The sequence below is a fragment of the Abramis brama genome, assembly GCF_963993115.1.
Source record: "Abramis brama genome assembly, chromosome: 1".
Classification (NCBI taxonomy): domain Eukaryota; kingdom Metazoa; phylum Chordata; class Actinopteri; order Cypriniformes; family Leuciscidae; genus Abramis; species Abramis brama.
In genome coordinates this window covers 41,906,901-41,932,216 of record NC_139963.1, presented here as the reverse complement: position 1 = coordinate 41,932,216, position 25,316 = coordinate 41,906,901, and the positions used below count along the sequence as shown (strand labels likewise).

At 36.6% G+C, this 25,316-nt stretch overlaps 1 protein-coding gene across 1 annotated transcript; it reads right to left on the bottom strand.

The window, feature by feature from the left end:
- Positions 1–852: 852 nt before the first annotated feature.
- On the bottom strand, positions 853–24,463 carry tlcd4b (TLC domain containing 4b). Its single transcript, XM_084129240.1, has 7 exons — positions 24,138–24,463; positions 20,400–20,552; positions 16,267–16,356; positions 8,956–9,014; positions 8,734–8,828; positions 4,770–4,843; positions 853–4,690 (listed from the first exon to the last, which is right to left on the bottom strand). Exons 2-7 carry the CDS (start codon positions 20,543–20,545, stop codon positions 4,360–4,362), a joined length of 795 nt encoding a protein of 264 aa, XP_083985366.1. The 5' UTR covers positions 20,546–20,552; positions 24,138–24,463; the 3' UTR covers positions 853–4,359.
- Between the last annotated feature and the right edge of the window lie 853 nt (positions 24,464–25,316).

Genomic DNA, 25,316 nt, shown 5'->3' with positions numbered 1-25,316 from the left:
ACTTCTTAAACATGAGGGTGTCCATTTGCCACTGAATCTGGATAAATCTTCCTTTAACATCAAGAATTAGAAAACAACTGTCATCTGCCAACGGTCTTGCCAACAGAAAAGCGCTCTGAATGTGCAAACACAGCTAAATAATCAAAACAGTCACTTCATATGTCAAATATCTACTTAAACCGGTAGATATCTACAAACATTCAGTAGATTAATGGACACATCAAAACATGTCACGATAATCAAAATGTTGCAAAAAGTGAGTAAAATGTGTAAAGCATGATGAATAATTTGGCCCACTACTAAATCTAAACTATTTCATTCACAAAATCATTCTACTATTAAAGTAAATGTGTACAGAGAGTTTAATGAAATGAAAAAAAGTGAAAGTCTTGAGTAGTTCTTATCCATCCTTCACAAAGAACTATAAACCTGAAGTAATACATTTATGCTCATCAAGGCTGCAAAAATACAGTAAAACAGCAATATTGTGAAATATTATTACAATTTAAAAGAACTGTTTTCTATGTGAATATATTTTAAAATGTTGAGTAAAATTAAATTGAATTACATTTTGAATTAAAACAGTTGTGCTGCTTAACATTTTCATCAGTTTCCACAAATTCTTCGATGAATAGAATTATGAACCAGCATTTATTTGAAATAGAAATCTTTTGCAACATTTTAAATGTCTTTACGGTCACTTTTCATCAATTGAACGAGTCCTTGCTGAATAAAGCATAAAAAACAGCTTAATGACCTCAAGCTTTTGAACAGTAGTGTATGTAGTCATATTGTCGAAGGCTTTCAGTCACTCAATAAATCGAAACAAGTTATAAAACGACAACTCAGAACGGCTTTTTATAATCTCAAATTTATTAATGAACAAATCTGTCACTTCTGAAGTTTTGACTGCTACTTGGACAATATAATTAGTGGTCATAAATGTCATCCATCAGTTTCAAAGTGTGCTGACGTCGGGGCTCTGAGGCCTCGGTTCGGTGTCCATCTTCACATTCAAATCTCCAGAGACGATTAGATCCACAGCACAGTAATGTGTTAAAAAAAAAAAAAAAGATAAAATCAATCAAATCAAAACTTCTACATTTATCCAACAGTTCTGTGCTCATTTTAGTATTCTTATAATCACATCTTATAAGGAACTTATACTTCAAGACTGAAGGTACATACAAATACATTGATTTTTCAATACTGGCATTGGACTAGTCACCAAATTGCACATAGTTAATGATTCCACTGAATATACCAGGTTGTCTGTACAAAAGGCCGACAGCATTAGAAGGAAAAAGCCCCGTCCAAACATCTGGACAGGTAGAAAAGTCTGTCTAGATTATTGCTCCTTATAGAGCGCAACAGTCGTGTTCCGGAAGTAAAGCCTCAATTCATTTTTTCCATAAGGAAATAGATTTTGAACGATAACTTGTAAACCTTTAAAGACAGCCCTACTGTGAGCTACAAGGTTGTAAATCCATGATATTTGCTTCTCCTGAAACAGTCAACCCGCATCATTTCAGCTTTGTTTTAAAATAATTGTGTTTAACAGTGGAATTTTTGGTGGAAAGACTACATTACCCATGATGCCATGCAGAAAATTCCACCAATCAGAGAGTCGAAACAAGCAGAACGCACCAAAAGATCTCGAATGCGAATGACATAGACAATCTCTGTACTCTCTGAAATGTTTGTATATGCTTTGCAATAAACTTAATTTATACACGTATAATCAACATTTGTAAATGAGTAGTTTTAATTTGATTATGCTATTCATGCTTCATGGGATTGTAGTTCATTCCCTCACTCGCCGTTTAGTACACGGTCTTGTACCTTTGTATTTTCAAAAACTTGGTTGTTTTGGCTGATGGCTTATAACTCTTTAATAAAAACTATTTTAAAATCCCTATGGGAAAAGTGAATGAAAAAAATACTTCCGGAACCAGCGCCGCTGAAAAAGTGGGCAGGCGCCGTTGCACTATTGATAATCGAAAACAAATATGGGTCTCCTCCCTCCAATTTAAAATGTCTAACTAAATCCACAATTTATCCTGCCTGCCTATATGATTTATTTGATGGCGACTGCTTGTTTTTAAAAACATGTGAGCTTGAAACACTGACAAATAATTTGGGGCTCCATGTGATCATGAGGATCGGACCAAATGAAAGCAGGCAAGTGCAGCATGGATTATAAAAGAGGTCTTTGTAAACAATAATGGGACGTTTGATATGAGGGATACTCCCGATAAGGTTATCCTAGATTTTTCACATTCTCCCACCCTTTGAATCAGCACAGTGTCCACTATGACGGTTTAAGAGTTTAAGCTAAGGCGAGGCTAGGCGCAGTACTAATATTAGGGTTGTGCTAACTCTACGACTGCTTCATACTAGCACAGTCCTATCTATGCTCTTCTTTCATACACTCAAACTTCGTAGCTTGTATAGCAACAGGCACGTTTTTGTGGCTGTTCTAAAGAAAACAATCAATAACTGTAGAGAAAAGTCAGTTTTAATGAACACTTATTATTATTTTGAGTATTGTCAATTCAATTGGTACTTGAACTTTTTATTGATTTCGATCAGCCCTTCAAAAATGCAATAGCATAGTGAGGACGGCCAGCCACTGAAGAAGATTACAATATTAACGCGACAAAGGCATCCGATTGTGCAACGTTTGTGTGGGATGTCGTACCACAAAGCCTAACCTTCTTTCGCATTTTCATAAGCACGAAGATTACAGCTCATTTCAGACATTATACATAACTACATGATTACATGACCAAGAGTCATTTCTTTCTCCAAAAACATCACCAGAGTATATTTCTATTGTCACAGCTTCACATATTCAAGGCCTAGAGGATGATTTGGTTATTTCGAATTACGGATCTAAGGCAAAAAAGAAAAAGAAAAAACTACATTTCCCAAAATCCTCTCCCATTCTCTGCCAGAATTATCCAATTTAAGAAGTCAAAATGACATTCATTTTGGAGGTGTACCTGAATTTCAGAAGAGAAACACTAGCTCTGAATACACAAGATTTTCCCGTCACTTGGTAGAAATAAGTACGCACATGTTTTTATGCCAAAAAAAAAAGAATATATATATATATATATATATATATATATATATATATATATATATATATGCAACACCACAGCACAATGCAACATGGGTTCACATGCCCAGATTAAATATAAGCTGGAAATCACATTCAAGAGAATCGGCGTTCATGCATCATGACAAAAATCAAAGGTTCTAGTGACCAACAAGCTGAAAAAAACCTTTGAATTTGGCAGAAACAGGACTAAGATGAAAATTTGCACCTGTTCCCCTCAAGTCGTTTAAATGATCTATTTGGCGAGAACAGAAACAATCTAAAACCTGTGCACATGTAGTTTAGAGAGACTGTAATGCAACTTCAGCATGTTGGAGAAACACATGCAAATACAGAAAATGAAGGGCTTTAGAAAAGTCAACAACCTGAGAAATGAATAAACCGCCACAGCTTCCTTGAATCGAATGCACACATGACGCCAAAGCTGACCGACACGGTCAGAAAAGCAGCATGCACACAAACTAACGAAACTCTCAAAGGCTTTACAAACCACCTTTTCACTCCGTTTCCACCTGGAAGACAACTTCTGTAAATGCAAAAAGAGCGACTGAGGTGCAACATAAGTGGAGTTCTGCAGGTATGGGCTATAACAGTGAAGGCCGTGAGCGCTTGATTCTTTTTTCGTAGCAAGTCCATACGGTGTTGGTTCTGGGACGGGCGGGTGCCGCACTTGTGCTTGACACGGTGAGAGAGGTAGATCTGTGGTTTCACGGAAGCCTTGCGACAAGTCAGACTGGCAATGTAGTGTTGACGTAAGACTGAATGAATTCGATGAGCGTTTGCGATCCGCCAACAAATGAGCAATTGTGGAGCAACTTCAAGCCTGGAGACCACTGAGGCACATCAGTGTAAATATCACAGGAAATATGGCTCTTAAGCCAACCACGATTGGTTTAGAGAAAAAACATGGATGGGTACTGACTGGATAAGGCTTTGCGAGGGAGATGCGATGGACTTTCCGTGGTTACGAGCTCATATGTTCATGTTCTATTGCTTCTCTTTGTGCTTTGAGGCACTTTGGTTGTGTTTGAGGCATTTATCTGCTTGATGTTCACCGGTGTAGGTGAATTCAGATTGTTTGTAAATGACACAGAGGTTAAAACCACACTGGGATGGATCCTCTCAACCTCTTTTTGAGAGCACGTCCATCCAGAGCACAATGGAAACGACTCGGAAGTCGCTATATTCTGGGAAGAGACTAGGTCTAATCTATATGTCTTTATTGCGGATGATTCTCAGTCTGTGTGGTTGTTCACGAAATTGGTCTTTTTGGCGTCCACTTTGCCCCCTCTTAGCTTGCCGGTAATGACCTTGTAGCAGCCGCGGGCGATTTTGTACATCCATATTGTGTTCAGGATATCCAAACAAATGCAGGACACGATCCAAGCCACCTGAGCACTGAGACCAAGCCTTTCAAACGCTGGCGTACCGAACGTGCCAAACACCTTCGCCCAGTAGGGCGGCATCACGGCAATCCGCACCAGGAAGAACACGACCGCCATGGCGATGCCGTTGATGACAACCAGCTGGTCGGTACGAGGGTAGGCTAACGCTTCGAAAAACCACCTGCGGAGAGAGACATAGAGGTCAACCGAGAAGTTTATGGTTCTGAATAAATCTCTCCCAATGAGTAAACAAATCTCACCTTTGATTCACAAACGGCGTTGACAATTCTGAAATCAGTCGGAAGTTTGCAAAATAAGGAAGCACTCCACGCGACTGCAAATCAAACAGACAATTATTTAAATACCTCTCCAATGAGTAACAAGTTTTCATTTTCTGAATTTAAATGCATTTCATTTTTTTAAAGCTATTTTTGGGATCGAACATTTATTATTATTATTAGTAGTAGTATTACAATTTTATTATTAGTGCTGTCAAATCGATTAATCGCGAATTATATTTAATAAATTGGAAATATAGTGTGTGTGTGTGTGTGTATATACAGATAGATATGTACACAATTATATATATATATATATATATATATATATATATATATATATATATATATATATATATATATATATATATATATATATATATATATATATATATATATATACATACATACATACATACATACATACACAATTGTAGTCTTTTAAAAATGCATCTTAAATACTAAACTAAGTACAATGTAGTGTTGTCAGAAATATAGTTTTTTTTTCTATACATATCGATATCGTTTCATTTGCTCTGGATGAATATTGTTGCTGTTATAGGGCTTGAATTTCATCATGGGATTGTACGTATTGAGCATAATTTACTCACTCACAGATTTTGTGCTTACACCAAATAGTGTAGCACATAAAGCCTCCTCTCAGTACTAAATTGAGCTATTTTTCCCTGCTTATTGCGTTTAAAAAGTCTAATACACACAAAATAATGTCAAAATGTCGGTCTTGGCGAGTATTCACGTAAACACAGTCAGTTTTATTTTAAGTCAATGTAAACTGTTGAGAAAAAAAAAACATGTGTATCAGTATAATGGATCTGTGCGGCAGTTCTTAAAGTGACAGCAGCCTAATAAACCTGCTACCTAAATGGCAGTTTTTCCATATGGCATTAAAGCAGTGGTTCTCAATTCCAGTCCTCGTGACCCACTGCTCTGCACATTTTGTATGTCTCTCTTATCTGACACACTCAGTTCAGTTCATGGAGTCTCTCCTAATGAGCTGATGATCTGGTTCAGGTGTGTTAAATAAGGGAGACATACAAAATGTGCAGAGCAGTGGGTCACGAGGACTGGAATTGAGAACCACTGCATTAAAGGGTACTCTCGCCAAAATGCAATCTAGGGTCTTTTTGTTAATCTACCTGAGGCAAACTTTTGTTTAAAAGCATAATTAGAATGGAAACGCCACTTTTAAGTTTGACCGTATTTTCGTTTTCGGTCAAATTGCCTTTTGAATGGGAGTGCATGGGGCACTTCTATGATAGCATCAAAAATCGCTATTTTTAAAACACTAAGAAGGTTTGACACAACATGAAACTTCACCAGGGGTATCATTGAAGTATTACCAGGGGCTCTACACATGAACTCAAGCATTGAGAACATTGTTTGTGTACACAGAGATTACTAAAGAGAAAGATTTTGAACAACTCACTGTAGCTGTGTCCGCCGACATATAGAGAGTCAAAAATAGTCGATCTCCAAATGCAACGTAACAGGGAGGAGTGTAAAGATGGAAAGTTCCTAAAGCTTAGTTCCATATAAATTCACGGATAATTTGTTGTTTTGTCGTTAGTGAAAATCAATATTGACCTTGTATTTGAAAAAGGATCCTCATATAAGAAACAATACTAAAATTCAGAGTCAGTTCATTCACATTCGGAGATCGACTATTTTTGACTGACAAAATGCCGGCGGACACAGCTACAGTTCCGAAAACGAAAATACGGTCAAACTTAAAAGTGGCGTTTCCATTCTAATTATGCTTTTAACGAAAGTTTGCCTTGGGTAGATTAACAAAAAGACCCTAGGTTGCATTTTGGCGAGAGTTACCCTTTAATGTTAAAATTGTGGCCAGTGAAAATGCTGAGTGGCTAGTAACTTATATATACAGTGATGAAAATAAGTATTTGAACACCCTGCTATTTTGCAAGTTCTCCCACTTAGAAATCATGGAGGGGTCTGAAATTGTCATCGTAGGTGCATGTCCACTGTGAGAGACATAATCTAAAAAAAAAAATCCAGAAATCACAATGTATGATTTTTTAACTATTTATTTGTATGATACAGCTGCAAATAAGTATTTGAACACCTGAGAAAATCAATGTTAATATTTGGTACAGTAGCCTTTGTTTGCAATTACAGAGGTCAAACGTTTCCTGTAGTTTTCCACCAGGTTTGCACACACTGCAGGAGGGATTTTGGACCACTCCTCCACACAGATCTTCTCTAGATCAGTCAGGTTTCTGGGCTGTCGCTGAGAAACACGGAGTTTGAGCTCCCTCCAAAGATTCTCTATTGAGTTTAGGTCTGGAGACTGGCTAGGCCACGCCAGAACCTTGATATGCTTCTTACAGAGCCACTCCTTGGTTATCCTGGCTGTGTGCTTCGGGTCATTGTCATGTTGGAAGACCCAGCCTCGACCCATCTTCAATGCTCTAACTGAGGGAAGGAGGTTGTTCCCCAAAATCTCGCAATACATGGCCCCGGTCATCCTCTCCTTAATACAGTGCAGTCGTCCTGTCCCATGTGCAGAAAAACACCACCAAAGCATGATGCTACCACCCCCATGCTTCACAGTAGGGATGGTGTTCTTGGGATGGTACTCATCATCATTCTTCTTCCTCCAAACACGTTTAGTGGAATTATGACCAAAAAGTTCTATTTTGGTCTCATCTGACCACATGACTTTCTCCCATGACTCCTCTGGATCATCCAAATGGTGATTGGCAAACTTAAGACGGGCCTTGACATGTGCTGGTTTAAGCAGGGGAACCTTCCGTGCCATGCATGATTTCAAACCATGACGTCTTAGTGTATTACCAACAGTAACCTTGGAAACGGTGGTTCCAGCTCTTTTCAGGTCATTGACCAGCTCCTCCCGTGTAGTTCTGGGCTGATTTCTCACCTTTCTTAGGATCATTGAGACCCCACGAGGTGAGATCTTGCATGGAGCCCCAGTCCGAGGGAGATTGACAGTCATGTTTAGCTTCTTCCATTTTCTAATGATTGCTCCAACAGTGGACCTTTTTTCACCAAGCTGCTTGGCAATTTCCCCGTAGCCCTTTCCAGCCTTGTGGAGGTGTACAATTTTGTCTCTAGTGTCTTTGGACAGCTCTTTGGTCTTGGCCATGTTAGTAGTTGGATTCTTACTGATTGTATGGGGTGGACAGGTGTCTTTATGCAGCTAACGACCTCAAACAGGTGCATCTAATTTAGGATAATAAATGGAGTGGAGGTGGACATTTTAAAGGCAGACTAACAGGTCTTTGAGGGTCAGAATTCTAGCTGATAGACAGGTGTTCAAATACTTATTTGCAGCTGTATCATACAAATAAATAGTTTAAAAAATCATACATTGTGATTTCTGGATTTTTTTTTTTAGATTATGTCTCTCACAGTGGACATGCACCTACGATGACAATTTCAGACCCCTCCATGATTTCTAAGTGGGAGAACTTGCAAAATAGCAGGGTGTTCAAATACTTATTTTCCTCACTGTATATACACACACATGCATAAATATATACAGTCAAATCAAAGACAGGGTGATATACCCAAAATGCGATTTTGTTGTCAACTAACTAACTAACTAACTAACTAACTAACTAACTAACTAACTAACCAACTAACCAACTAACTAACAAGACTGTGTGCCAAGGCTAGTAAGTCTCTTTAAAACTGAAAGGTTATTTTGGGCTATCAAATGACACAAGCTAAAAAAAATCTTTAAATAATATAAATAACAGTGAAAAGAAGTCACTTTTTAAGTATATATGACACCTAAGAATTGTGTTTTAAAGATATAAACTTTTATTTGACTCATCATTAAAGATTTTTCATTTTTTAATCAGACTTTTTTTTTTCTTTTTACAGTAAATGTCCTCAATTTCAAGGGCCTTTCATGTTGTGCTCTGTATTACCAGGTACTTACCAGGACATATCCATAAGCATACAGCGCCGCCAAGTGGTGACAGACAAAAAACGAGTCACCCATGGTACTCCAGTTACAAGCTAGAAGCACCAGGTCTGAGAGAAGAGAAGAGTAGAGGACGGAAGAGAAAACAATAGAGTAAAAAAAAATGTAGACAAACCTGAAAAGATCTGAAATGTGTCATCTGTGCGTGAACTTCCATAATAAATCAACGATTCATACCATAGAACAGGTATCCACAGGTGATGGCCACATTGAGCTTAACCAGGTTAGGATCACCCCTGAAGAAGCAGAAAAAGATAAAGCTCAAACAAAAGTATATGAAATGCAGTCAAAAGAGATTAAAAAGATTAGCATGAACTGCTTATTTCTGAAAGGTGTAATCCCTAAAAGCGTCACCACCCAGAAAACCTGCAGATGGAAACCTTAGCCAACAACAAAGCATGAGGGAGCGGTGCTGTTTTTGAATGAAGCCATTTATTACTGTACTATCAATGGCAACATGCCACTGTCAACACTGCCAACTGTACAAGTGACGTTCCTCGGTAAAATTACATTCCAATGAAACAATGCTTAATGGAATTTACCTGGGTGAACATCTGAGATGCTAGTGATCTACAACGTTTGCATGAAAAACATCATTCAAGCATTCAAGAATGCTTTTTTTCACCATCACAGATATCTGGTAATAATATCTTGTAAGCAAATACATATCCACATTGGTGCAAATATACTATAAAAATGAAATGTTTAATACGTGAAACAAATGTGTGCTGTGACTTTTTGAACTGTCTGATCTCAGGTCAGTTTCATGCATTTGAAATATCCAGAAATAGATTAGGGCCCTTTTTTTTTTTAGTGCTGTCAAATCAATTAAATCGCATCTAACATAATAAATAAATCGATTCATCGGAAATTGATATATATACACACGTGTGTGTGTGTGTGTGTGTGTGTGTGTATAAACTTTAATATTAGATTTGATTAATCGCGATTTGACTGCACTCATTTTTTTCCCTCCAAATTCCATTTTATTTCTTCCAAAATTCTGTGTTTTCCATTTAAATTTTTCTGGATTCCATTTTAATGGTTTAGTTCGATTATTATTTTGACCAAATATAATGTCTAACGAACTATTTATCATAAAAATGTAACTATTATTTGCTTTAATAAAATCTTTTATTAAATACGGTGGTAAAAAAAATGAATGCATAGAACTTTTATGACTGAATTAATCTTTTAAAATGTAATCAAATTAAATTTAAACAATTCCTTTCAATTTTTTACTGTTTAAATTAAATCATGGATGAGAAATTATATGATATTTTAATATTTTTGTGTTATTATTACTTTAAGAGGGACATTCTACTGTATAATGGTAATATATTTCTCTCATAATTATTTAATAATATTAATATTCATAGACACTAGTCCATATTGCTAATAAGTGTACAGCCCTACTTTTATTTTATTCCTCCAAATTCCAGTAAATTAAATTTTTATGACTGAATTCCATGATTATGTCCATATTTTCAGCATCATAGAAATCATACGGCCCTAATAGATCAACAGATGATCTGAGTAGATTCTTTTGAACCAAGAGCATAACTAATAAAGACGCTTTGTTGAGAGAAATCACACAAATGGCTGCATAAACTCAAACTTACATACACAATCATTCCAGTAGCTCAAACTGCAGATAATGGCATCAAGCATCGCAGCTTAGGATCGTTTAAGAAGTTTATTTTCATGAAAATTCATTCGAGTGAGGTCGATGGGGTCATCTGAGAGTTACAAGGGAGAGAAATGAACTAAACAAACCTATGCGCTTGCCATATGGAAGATGAATATCTTGGTGAATGAATAACAAGAGAGCGTTACAGTACATGCGTCCCTGAGATCTGAGTGTCTCTCTCTGAGTCTGTAAAGCGATCAGGGAACCGATACACAGCGATCGCAGGTGTCCAGTAGCAGAGGACATGTGTGAGTGAAACATGATCTCAATACGAGCGCTAGCAGACTCTCATGCACAGGAAGCTCGGTATACCCTCTGCGTGACTCCACTGACCTCTGACCCCTCTGTCTAACACCTGAAGTCTCACTCCCCCCGTCCAGCACTGCACAGCTGACGCCTCCATGCAGGACTTCACACTTAATCTTACATGTGCAAGTGGTTCTAAAGTACTGTAGAAGGCCTCCTGTAGCCTTAAAGGTGCTGCATGCAAGTTTTTTGACTGTACTAAAGCATTTGCAGAGATTTAGGAAATATGCTAAGTTCATATATTTCTTTCTCTGAAAAACAATGATACAGCCTGTTATTCTATTTTGAAATGTGCGATGGAATGTCTGTTTTTGTTTTGGTTTGTGAGAATCCGCCCACTGTCAATTTAGCCAATAGTATTTCAACACCCCGGGTTGCCAGTTTGCGGAAGACACAGCGAATTTCAGACATAGAAGCCAGCGAACAAACTGGGTCAAAGATCGCAGATTTTACCTAAAAAGCCTCGGCATCCATTTAAAAAAGCACTATGATCAGAGGCATATTAAAACACGTATAAATCAACTCATCAACTTACAAGTTAAGGCTCGTCGCCTTACATTTTCAATTGCGCTCGTTCCTGTTGCGTGTCCTCAATCTGGCAACCCGTGCGTTCGTGGAGTCTGAGGACGAGGAGTGGGGGGGAAACAACTCTCTCCAATATTTTGAATTTGGACTGTAGTACCCATTTCAACCACTAACTGTCAATATTACACACTGCACATTTAAGCAGATTACTTTGATGATAGTTTGGCAGGAAAAATAACCCAGAATTAATTTCTTTCAACTATTACTTTATAATTTATAATGAAAAATCTTTTAAAATTATATTAAATGTGTCCTCTTATCTAATCTACTTCTTTTTGTACATTTATGGTTTGAACGTGGTACATGTCATTCTGACATTGACCTAAAACCTACTTGATAATCAGGTTATTTTTTTCTTACCCGAGAACAGATAACTGGTTGGTTTAGGGGGGAAAAAAATAGGCAAAAGTTCATTTATATAGAAAGATGTAGTATTAGCTTTCAGATAGACATACCTAAGCAAGTTTCTTCAACTGTGATCTAATTCACTCAGCTTTGGGGAACAGAATCTGCTGAATCAACTGACCCAACAGACTTACAGTATAGACGAATCTAATGAAAGACATTTTAGTGTAAGGCTTGAGTCAAGCTGGATGGCAATGTATGTAGCCGTTAGCATAAAACACAAAGAGATCGGCTTGAGTGGTTGAAAGGGTTCTGTGGAGCTTAACTCTTCAGGCAAGACAGTGAGTAAACAGGCATAATTGTTTTGTTAATTTAGCAAACAAAAGCCCAGACACTGAAACAAATGACTTTCTGTTGGGTCATTCGACAAAACCAAAAAAAGTGCCTTTCATTATCACGTGTGTAGATTCAAAATGTGCATAATTGCTAATATATTTGAAAACAGAACAGAGGACGGCCAAAAAAAAATGTAAAGATAGTGCAGAATAATATTTCTTCATGCTACATACATTTTATTTGTTTTGAATTTTTCAAAATCCTCTAAAACTTCTTGTCCTGGTTCAAATGAAAAGACAAATCCCATATTTGACACAATATAAAAGGAACGTTGTTGTGCTCGCAATATTAGCATTAAATGTAGCTTCTTAAATTCACCTTGAATGACACAATGATGTGCACAAGACAAAAACTGTAAAACTTCCAACCCTGTTACCATCAGCTCTAAACTGTATTAGTTATAGAGTAGCCGACATATTAATATTGATCATGTAGCTTGAGATGCACAATGCAATTTACCTACACTTGTAACTGGATATTATCAAGCCAAGTGGAGGCTGCTCAGACGGGTCACAAAAAACAACAGAAAAACAAGGACAGAAACCTTTCCTTCATGATCCCACAACAGCAAGTGAAGCAAAGCAGACATAAAGAGGTGACATCATCTAGAATAAAATCACATGAGCACTTTAAAAAAAAAAAATTGTTAAAAAGAATAATATAAAAAAAAAAGTAAAAAAAAAAAAAGATAAATCAAAAAGGCATATGTACTTGACATACTGTAGCTATGCTTCCATCCACCCATTTTTATGCAAATTTTGGGTTATCAAATAACAAATAAATAATAATGTGCATCTGCGCGCTCTGAACCACAGTGGCTTCCACGATTGCAGCAACTTCCATTTATATTACAGAAAATTTGCACCAATTTCCCAGGAAGTTCTAAATTTGTTCTCTTGAACACATGGGACGGAAACGCTGCTTTATTCGCAAATGTTTATGCGATATTCCAAGTTTGCACTAAAATTAAATTCACAATTTTGGATGGAAACATGGCATATGATGATCCATTTCCACAGTTATTAACATTGTAACTATATTTTGTGTTATATTAATTTCACTGCGTAAGTGTTTCTAATACAACAGCTGAGGGAGTGACTCCAAATTTGAAATCGTTGTCTTTTTACTACCGTAATCAATCTCTCTATATTTTTTCCTCTTTTGGAAAGTCATAGAAATGTATTGTGGATTTTGTTGCTATTCGAGCAAATGGGAATGCTAAAACTATATTTGCTGTAGTTTCCGCTCACCACCACTTTACCCAACTATGAAGACTTCAGCTTGTAAAACACTGGAAATGTGAAAAGGGTTTACTGGGGTGAGGATGAAGTGAGGGGTGGATGGGAATAAATTCTCAGCAGCGTGTTTGTGGTCAGCATTTCTGGCCTGAGACGGCCTATGGGACAGAGGAGAAAGGAGGCCTGGAGGACTGTCACATGATACGAGAGAGGAGGGGGACTGGGAATCTGATGTTTCCTGCTGAAAAAGCGCCTTGTTGACAAGATTAAAAACTCTCTGATCTCAGAGAGCGAGAAGGGAGAGAGGAAGAGACACACTGACAACAGACAGACAGAAATACGTTTCCCTCTCTGAACGAGTCAACAGGTAACCAAAGAAAACAAGGAAAAAAGGAGCAGAGGTGATGAGAAAGAAATAAAGCGAGAGGACAGGTGACAAATCAAGGAACTGGGGGAAAAGTTATTCATGAAGTAAATATTAATATTCAAAAAATTCCTTCAAGAAATATTCATTTGTTCCATAGAGAAACCGTTTTAACGATAATGTACAGCTTTCAAAACAGTGCCACCCTGAACTCTGAGACTTGAGTTGGTTTCTATATTCTCTTAATTATTTATAGATATGATATTTTGCAATACACTTGAAGTATACTTTGTTTATACTTATAATTAATCATTATAAATCAAGTTTTATGTTGTACCATCATTTTTGACTAAACTCCATAATTTGCAATGTTTTATGGGATGAATAGTTAATTCCCTCATTAAAGAATTTAAGTGTCTTTTTTCTCTGTTTACTTCAAATCAAAAGTATGTAATGTTGTGGTTCATCTCAGAGATTTTTGGTATGATTCAAGGCTCTTTATTAAAGAATTTCATGAATTCACTATGGAGAAAATGAAAGGAAAAAAAAAGACCTCTAGAACCAAAATAGCAGAAAAAGTGTCCAGTCACTGTTATAGAAAGCAAATGGTGAAAGAAGAGATGAATATAGAAGTGAAATGCAAAGACAAGTGCTCTGTTCCCAAACCTAGTGAGCTGCCTTCTGTTTATTTGACAAAAGCAGCAATTTCACAAGCACCATAAATATGAATTAGACGGGAGACTAGACTCACATCTGATTCTAATTGCGTCTGGCATTAGCATGCAATTAATATTCGTGCATGTAAACTAAAGCTGTGCGCTAATTCAGAGGCTGCATCCATCGAAGGACACGGACTACAAAGGCCACGAAGGTCATACCAAGTGTTGTTAAACGGGACAGTCTAGCCTACAGAGGATTGTCCTGTGGCAGCTTCCGTTGACGAGTGGCAGTAACGTTTGAACTGGACTTTTTTGAAAGTTATATTCAACTGTCTGAAAACTAAACACCACGTTCACCTTGGTCCATTCATGTACCTGATAAAGAGTATAAACTATCAATAAAACCACATTTTGGTAAGATATGTCAACATTTTAAAAAAAAAAAACATTTGTATCGTTAGATATTCAAGTAAGTTGAAACCTAACAATACTTACATTTTCTCTTAAGAATAAAAATCCAATCCTCATCGCCACACAATAAAACTTGGTGTAGGCTAGGCTGCGAAGGATCCACTCGTTCTATCCTTCATAGCCCAAAAAAGGACGCATTTGTAAGTCGCATTGAAAGAGCTTTTCGAATTGCGCCGCTGTGATGCATTCGGCCTTCGAATGCAGCCTTTGAAGGATTGAGCCTCCGAATCGGGATGCAGCTTATGCTTTATGCTCAGAGTATTTGTGTGCTGCAATGCATTCTGGGTTTGCTTTATCCACGAAGCCTTCATGCAATGCTGCTAAAAACGAGGCAACTTAGAAGGAAACATTAAGGGTGTGTTCACACTTGTAGTTCGATTCTTTTGGTTCTTTTGGTCCGGACCAAAAAAGAAAATAATACATTTAGTCCTGGTTCACTTTGCATTCCCACTGCCATTAAGGCAAAACAAATGATACAAGTATTTTGAGACCAAACATCCAAAACAATGCTGTGTGCTGGGTTAAATGCGCTTGTTGTGTGTGCGTAGCTACGTATGATGGTATTTTGACCAGCTGAGAAATGTGTAAAGGAGTCAAAACAGCAGCAGGAATCCCTGTCACACACACAATCGAAGATCTTCTGCGAGGAGACGCGGTTCTGACTCCAACATCACGACTATAAAGAGAACAAACAGGTATGCTTGAGCATTCTGTCCTTTATAGGGTTGCATCTGGTGACATCACGTCCTGTTTTTGGTTCATTTAGAGGTCTTCTTCCATCTTTTCAGCGATCTCTGTCCACTTGTTTGGTGCGCACTAGGGTTTGGATGGCAGCGTTCACACTTAATTGAACAATCGAACTAAACCTGCCAAGTGTGAATAAACCCCAAGTTGCTTTCTACCTTTTGGAACAGGCATTAACAGCGTGCTTATGAGGCCTCAAAAAGCTGTCTCAGTAGGCAGCTCAGTAGGTTTTGGAGCAGAGCTAGGACAACAACTAAAGACAAATTACCATTCTTCCCCTTCAGGATGCAAAGATGCAGACCAAACAGGCAGCAGGCAGAAAAGGAAAGAAGAAAAGAAAAATAAAGACAAGAAGACAAATGAGACTGTTCTCTGCACTGGCGACTACAGTGGACACAACATTTCTGATGACAGAGCAAAAGTTTCAATTACAACTTCAGGATAAAGGGAAATTTGTCGTATAATCCATTATATCATCAAATATGGGCACTTTTATATTGATTGGTACTAATTGTTTGATTCTTGCTTTTTGGGGGTGATTCATAAATAGCTTTTCTACTAAAGACGCATTTGTGAGTTTGGTTTTAAGCAGTGAAAAAAAAAGAAGAAAAAATTCTCACAATGAGATCCAAAAAGTACAATAAAAGGTGAAAATAAACCTGCACTGTTTTTGAACTACTGGCCTCTTACCAGACAGGGTCTTCATTGACGGCATCATCGTACCAGAGGATATAGAGACAGAACAGCCCCACAATTAATGCATGGACAGTGGACACCAGCCTGAGGACATAAAAACAACTCTGTTATTCCCAGGCAGACAGAGAATCATTTGGATCTTGAACCTGAAAGAAAGCTATTTTAACCTATTTTAACTCAACATTTTAGGAATTTTCAAGCAACATTTCAGTAATCACAAACTCAAGCAGTTTGGCACTCAGGATTGTGCATCATTCAGAATTTAATTGAGAACGCCTTTTAAATTTTTAAATAAATTCCTGGATTTTAATTGCACTTGACTTAAGGTAGCTGGATTTAAAGATTGAAATTCACAGAACTGAACTCTTTACCCGCCACTGACATAATTTCGGCCAATCCATGTTTTACTGCACTATATACGGTAGAGGGCGCTATTACACATCTTCCAAAAGAGTACAGAATCTCTGGATCCAAATACAAGTGAAGAAGAAGCAGAAGCAAGCAATAGAAGCACTGCTTACACACATGTTACTAATGTAATCATCAAACATTAAACTGCATATTAATCAAAACTGCCTAACGATACCTAAAGAAATGTCGAACCATGAAGAGGTTGATGGACACGATCTACTCCGTCTATGTTATGATCATCGTTCGGAATTTTTGTTGCTTTTAAGTGTTGATAAAAAAGGAATGAATGAAGTTACGTTTTTAAAGCAAAGGCTCTGTTATTTCTTTTGATATATTGTATGTTCAGATATTCATACAACAAAATATTTGGGGGGCCATAAAACATTTGTGTTAAAAGCAATTAAAAAAAAAAATGCTGGCGGTAAAAGAGTTTTGTGAAAAATGAAAATTACTAGTGTAATTTTTAAACAGAAAAGGAACTACAAAAAGATTGTCAAAACAAACTTTAAATGATGACCAAACTGTCTTGTTTGAGAATAATCTTGACATTTGTTGGTTTTATACGTCTTAAAGAAATTCATTCTGTTGATTTATTGACTAGGTTGGAAGAACTCATGTAAGAAATTCCTCTTCCTGTCATTTTAAATTTCAACTTCCTGTGGGATTGCCAATTCAGTTCAGTGATTAAATCCAATTCCACAGAATAAATCGAAAGTGAGACAATTCTTAAATTCAGAATTTTGCACAACTAACAACTATGCTGGCACCACATAGACACCTATGAACATAAGTACACGATCAATCATTTAATTATAGATATGCATATCCCATTGCAAGCTTCTTGATTTTAGTTTTTAAGATAGTTGACAACCAAAAGACAGTTTAGTTGGCGAGACGAGATTGAGACCTAGAATTTTCTTTCAAAAAGTGAGTCATTGTATAATTTGCAGGCTGGGTAGAAATAAAATCAACATAAGGAATCTCACATAGATAACATGGTGCTGACACAGAAGGAAATAGTATCTATGGTAGATAACAGACAGTGAATGAACTATAATTTGATCTGATCCATTAGTTTGTTTAATCATGAACATTGTCTGTGGACTGTAGACCTTTGAATCTGTTATCTGAGTGTTGAGAAACCTTCTAGGAATCTTTTCACCATTTAACAGAAAAAGGAAAAAAAATCGATATATATTTTATGAAGACCATTGATCCGATGTGTTTTTTAAAATTCTCTGTCCTACTATGTCTTGTAAACAAAAAGTAAAGGTTGACAAGTTTGACGGGAAATACTTTGCTATCAAATTACATTCTTATTTTCATCCCATGATAGATTATGAATAAGGTTTCATTTTGAGGTGGAAGGGTTAATTCTGGGTTGTTTCAACCCATGTTTGGTCCAGTATTTTTTTTAAATAAATTTAAAAAACCGTTGGGTTTGTCCAAATTTGACCCAAACAATTTTTTTAGGTATATGTAAGCTAATTTACAACAGATAAACACATAGATAACATGGTGCTGACACAGAAGGAAATAGTATCTATGGTAGATAACAGACAGTGAATGAACTATGATTTGATCTGATCCATTAGTTTGTTTAATCATGAACATTGTCTGTGGACCGTAGACCTTTGAATCTGTTATCTGAGTGTTGAGAAACCTTCTAGGAATCTTTTCACCATTTAACAGAAAAAAAAAAAAATCTATATATATTTTATGAAGACCATTGATCCAATGTGTTTTTTAAAATTCTCTGTCCTACTATGTCTTGTAAACAAAAAGTAATCAAGGTTGACGGGAAATACTTTGCTATCAAATTACATTCTTATTTTCATCCCATGATAGTGTGAATAAAGTTTACTTTTGAGGTGGAAGGGTTGATTCTGGGTTGTTTCAACCCATGTTTGGTCCAGTATTTTTTAAATAAATTTTAAAAACCCAACAGTTGGGTTTGTCCAAATTTGACTCAAACTATTTTTTTAGGTATATGTAAGCTAATTACAACAGATAAATAAACTATTGTGCAAAATATTTTGGGTAACACTTTAGTTTAGGGTCCAATTCTCAACACACCATGACTTTTAAACCAATGGAGGATGTCAAAACCAGAACGGGAGGTATTTACTATCTTCTAAAACCAATTCAATCATCTTGTGTGTTTGACCTCGAACCATTTTTCATAACCATTTAAAGTGCTGTACAGAGATCTATCTCTTCCTGACTAAGTGGTGTAAGGTCACCAGGTTCATAAGATAAAGAGGTAAGGTGATTAGAGAAATCCTACATTTCACAATTCAGTACAGAGATCACTCGACCTCGCTTGTGTCGGCCTACACTCACGAATACATTACGAATGATATTTGAAGGCTTGTTTGTACTTTTGAAGATGTTCACCAAAAAAGAGAATTCTATCATATGACTGTATACAGTAATTCTAAAGCTCTGTGTTACACCTGGTATTAAGATGCGTTTTGGTCGATCGGATCACAAGTAGACGAGGGAGACACATTCCTGTTTACACCTAGTGTTTTAATCCATCTCTTTTGTCCACTTTCAACCACTTGCCCCAACACCCGTGCAGAGACGACTCGAAGCCTGTGAAGAGACGACTCGACGACGACTCGACGCTGGCGATATGTTTATGCCCTAAATTAATGCATGATTAACTAACTGTATTTTTCTGAAATGCACTTTCTGTAAAGCTGCTTTGAAACAATATGTATTGTGAAAAGCGCTATACAAATAAATTTGAATTGAATTGAATTGAATTCGGTCAGTAGACGGAGATTTGTGGCTGTTTGAACACATTCGACCACATGAGCATCTACAATACGAAAGCAATCCGTTCAAATGCGTTTTCAACTTCGAAAGTGGACAAATTCCAAACGTTTTAGACCCCATTATTTAGTGTCGTCTACTTGTGATCCGATCGACCAAAACGCATCTTAATACCAGGTGGAAACAGAGCCTAAGATTATTCACCAATTCAAATTCTGTTGTAAAGCACCTCAACAGAAGACAATAGTGTCATTATTCAGTTTAGATTAAGCATTGCAACATATAATACATATCGCTACAGCAAGATTTTATTGCAATCATCTAGAAAATGCTCTCCTGTTAATGTCATTAAATTAATACATTTCATGCATTTTACACTTAAAAAAAAATATCTGGAAAAGCTTGCTACTTAAAAAAAGGTTAATTGCATGTCAAATATAGTTTTAAAATTTGATTTAAATGTGTTATATTAGACAAGGTAGCCTCATGTGCTGGATAGTATACAAACATACATTTTATTATACTATTATATTAAGAAAAAAAAAAAAATGTTCTTTGAGAATATTTGAGAAATTAAGAATTTCTCAAGCCCTTAGAAAACTGTTTACAAGTTCTCAGAGTTTAATCCTAAAATCTTAAGATAACGTTAATCTTATGATTTCCATGAACCCAGCTGCACTCATGAACCCAGTAGCATTATCAACACATCAATACATTCATGCTATATTTTACAATATGTGACTTCTGCTAGAACTGCTTTGTGTCTATGTATAGGTCTATATTTGTTTGCAAATTTGACCATTATTTATCCATCCATCCATCCATACAAAGCCTATATAACTACCCATCCATTTCTATTTATACTGTGTATACCCATCCATGCATTTCTGCCCACATTTCTGTTGGGGCGGCTGTGATTTATTTTGAGCTCATACCTGGAGTTCCAGTCGTTGAGTTTGTGTGGTGGAAGTTTCCCATAACCCTGCGTGAAGTTGGAAGACAGAACCGGACTGAGGCAGGAGAAGAACAGCTGGAACCCCACGAAGCTGCCAGCCACCACATACACCTCTCTCATATCCATCGCTCACCTGCACAAGAGACAAACACACACCGTCCGTCACACTTGTGCTCGCTCAGCCAGTGATCACTCACAATGTTGACAGCGTTTGTGTGCAATCTCTCACCAGACAAGAGCACAGCAACAGTGCATCTGATCGACTGCTCATTCATTTCACAAAGACTATGTGTTAAGAATTAATCTTTTTGTGTGAAAAGAGGTAGACTGACAAAGAAAGTAATTAAACGTGTAATATCGTGAAAGCACTTCATTGTTTTCCAAATGTTTTCCAGAAAGAAGATTATGACGGTGGGAAAGAGTGACGGAGAATGTGAGAGCAGGAACAGAAAGACAAACTAAATACATTTTGTATTTTTGAAAATGGTAATTACTTAGCATGTGAAAATGTATTTATTTTTACGTCTCTGTTTACGCTAACTAACAACAATAGTCAAAAGTGTTTATTTGTCAAATTTTCAAAAGTAAAATGAAATTAAATAACTTTAAAAATGTACATACATTTAGGCTACATAAATGTATGATAATTTTGGCAGGACTTTATCCAGATTTATGGAACATTCTTAAGAATAAAATACTAATAAGAAATAAGAAAACATTTTGTAGTCCCAAAAATACAAATGTTTAATTTATTTATTTATTGAACAACAGTTAAAAAACAATCTTAACCCCTTGACTGTCAACCATTCTATTTTTAAAACAATAATATCTTAGTAAAAACCAAGAGTAATATTGACAAACTATATATCATTTGAAAGCTTACAATCTCTAGTTTTCATATTTTTTTAAATACATTAAAGAGGAGAAGTTATTTATCAATTTGCAACAAGAATATTTCATATTGATTAGGCATGTTTAGACCTTTATTTTGAAATAGCAATAAATATGAAAAATTATGAAAGATTGGTAGAAACCTCAGTTAAAGTTGGGATAAGTTTTCTAAAATCCCTTAAATCCTCAAAAGGAAAGATGTTTAATTAAGTAGTTTCAAATATTAATCATTACAACATAACACAATCATCTAGAAAAAAAGTACTAGATAAAAAAATGAAAGGACAGATAGTCATACATTTCATGCATTTTACATTAAAAAAAAATGGTTGTGATGGGCTTTCTACATAAAAAGGGTTAAAAGATGGTACTGTTAAGATTTACCAGTGTAAAGAGAGCACCACGTTTTGTGTTGGTGCGAGTGCAGACGTTGATAATATTTTGTAAATAAAATGTTAGGCTAAATCATGTTTTTTTGCAAAAAAAGCCCTCGCGTCGCTTCATTAAACTGAGGTGAAAGCACTGGAGTCACAAGGATTATTTTAATGATGTCTTCTACCTATCTGGGGCTTGAAAGTGGTAGTTGCGTAAGCTGTCAATGGAGGGAAAGAAATCTCTCTGATTTCATCAAAAAATATCTTCATTTATTTAACAAAGATGACTGAATCATGTCTTACGGACATGACGGTGAGAAATTAATGACAGAATTTCTTTTTTGGGTGAACTAACCCTTTAAAAGAATGAGAAAAATTCAAGAAAATTTTAGCAAAAACAACCACAGGAAACATCTTATTTCTCTGGTCAATGTCTAGACATTTCAGAAAAATGAGCGCCAGAGGCAAGAGGAATGTAATATAAGTGTGTGTGTGTGTGTGTGTGAGAGAGAGAGAGAGAGAGACTCATTATAGAGAGGGGTCACTGTCCCCCAGCATGCTGAAGAGTCATATTGAGTCATCTGGTATTTTTCAAGCTGTATCACAGTATCAAGCTATAACACACACACTAAAGAAATACTAACCTGTGCATCAATATCTTTGCGATAAAGCATTTCTTCCACCTACTTCAGCAATAAAAACTTATATTAACCTAATCAACCAAAAATAAAACACTTCTTTTTTTTTTTTTACACATGCATTATTTTTAGCATGGTTTCCAAATACGTTCTTTCACATAAAAGTCTGGCTGTTCATTTAAATCTCACACAATTACTTGAACTTCTATTGCGAAACCTCTCATGATTGCATCTAACACAGAAACAATGGGCTCAACCGCACTAATCCCACCAAAAATGTGAGTAAACATGTAGCTGTACTTTAATAAGATTAAACTAACGAAGGTTTAAATCATTTACCCAGGTACTGACAAAATTGCAGCAATAGAAGCAGATTGGGTCATGATGATGATATCAGCACAATGTCTTTCTTTAATCTAGTAACCAGTCTCCTGTTACCCCAACTTAACACTTCCATTGTAAATCTATTTACAGACTAAAAAAAGGTGACCCCCTCTGGTGAGGGCAGGTATGGAGCACATACTGTACACTTTAGCGTGACGCATACTGTTGAGAGGGAATGGGCCACAGGTAACCTTTCATCAACAAACAATCGACCACCACATAATAACCACAGACCTTCATGGCTGGTCAAAAGACTCTGCTGAGCTTATGCTACCTGGGAGAATGATAGATTTTAGGGAATAATGCACAAATTAATGTCGATTCCACAACATGATACACTAGATGATGTTTCAATAACAACAAACCATGTGCATGTAAGAGGGTCATTCTCAAATGTCACGGTTTAACTTTTGATATTCTCATTTGATAGGCCTAATCACTATGAGGTCTTAATAGAGTTTGAACATCAGTTTAGGCTTGACTTCATTAAAAGTGTTTTATGGCATGTGTGTGGTTGACTGGCATTTACAGTATGTATCTATTTAAATGCCAGGAACTCATTATACATGACACTGACAAGTCAGTCATCTTTTAATGGAAAAATGTAATAAGAAATTGATTTTCTTTTCTAATAGATCATGATCTAAAAATGTAAATGTTAAAAAATGAGAAATATATATATATATATATATATATATATGAAAAATATGAAAAAGTGAAAGCAATATTGAGGACAGCCAATCTTTGTTATAAAAACATACTAATATTTTTGTAAGTTCTTTGGAAAAAGTGCTATTTTTTCATAGGTCTATGTGTGTGTGTGTGTGTGTGTAAGGAAATGAACTAAATATATAATCATAAAATCTATCACACCCACACATATTAAGATATTAGAGGCTGTGTGACAAGAAACGTGTGACAAAGGCAAAGCCAGCTATCAAGCGAAATTGTGAAATTATGCGGAAGCTCGTTCCGCTGAGCAGGTTCAGTTTCGCAAGAATAACAATGAACAAATTACCAATTCTAAGTTTGAATTCTACATTCACACATTCTCCGAAACATGAAAGAAAGCGTGACTGCGTCATAATACCCCAGTGCGTCATAATGCGCTGCATAATAATGATCATCTGCGTAACGTTAACCGTCCCCGATTCCCAAACTCGAGAACAATAACAAAGCCTACACGCAGTGAATGCATCCAGCCGCTTTCACACAGAAAATGCGTTGCATGTGCATCGCGTAAGAAAATTCTGCACACGTATCGACTTGAATGAGTGTCCAAACCAACTATAGCGCGCTAAACTTTTCTATTCATCGGTCGCGCTAACACAATGGCCATGTAAATAGGCTAATGCATGTGACAGGTGCAGAGAGCGATGCTTCTGTAAGATACACACAAGCTTTTCGAATGACATTTACAGTTTGCATCACCTGATAAGAGTCTCATAGGTCTGTGTAAACGTGTCCAGATCCTGTCGTCTTCTTTCTTTCTTCTGTCCACGAACCCAGTTTTATTTCGATGGCGACGGCTAGCGAGCGCTTAGCCCACACGCTGTCTTTAAAACCGCACGTCTTCAGGGGGCGAACGGACGAATAAACCTGTATTTCTGGCGCGAGGCCATTTCAGACATTTAACAAACACGCAAGGATTTCGTAAACCTCCACGGAGTCTGCTGCACCAAACATTGCATTTCTTCACCCTATTGACAGGCTCCGTGATGACGTCAGCACTGTCCCGCCCCTCCTCCTCCTCCTCCTCCTCCTCCCCCTCCCCCTCCCTGCACCCCCCCCCAATGAAGCCCCGCCCACCGCACATTAAAACACTACTGATGAAATCCCCAGAACATGTAAACTCATTCTGAGAAAATCTATCTATCTATCTAAAAAACTGCATTAATACATGAAACAACACAAATGTGAAAACAATTAATTGAGGTATTTCTGGAATATTATATGACAAAAGGACTTAAATTTATAACTTAAACAACATGCATGACAGCAGCAGAATTCAGTTTGCTAATAGTGTCTATTTCAGGTGTTGTGCAATATTGACCATGTTGTGACACATCATGAGGGTCACTAGTTGGGGAAAGCACTCTTCACTCCGCCTTTTTTTGCCCTCTAGCTGTTCATTGCATACAGGCAATGGTAACCATCAGAAGATGGCAGTGAATAGTTCTGCTTTTGTTATTTAACCAGCCTTAACTACAATTTGGACATCATAATTACTAACTAAAAACCTGCAGTTGTATACCTTCTTTTATAGGTGACACCAACTTATAATTAGGCTAGCTGGGAGCTTTTATCATACAGACAAAAGCAAAGACGTAATTAAATATATAGTAAAGACTGGGTGGACCCAAAATTTGGTCATTAAAAAACTATACATTTTTAATGACCATTAAAAATAATGAAAAACGATTTTGACTCTTCTGAATCAATATGGTGCTTATCAATATGGCAATATGTCACTATGGTGCTTATGTTATATACAGAAATACAACATGGAATTAGATGTATATTGTATACTAATATCTTTGACAAATTGCTTTTGCTCCTTTTTTGTAAGTCACTTTGGGTAAAAGTATGTAAATGTATTGTAATAGTAAT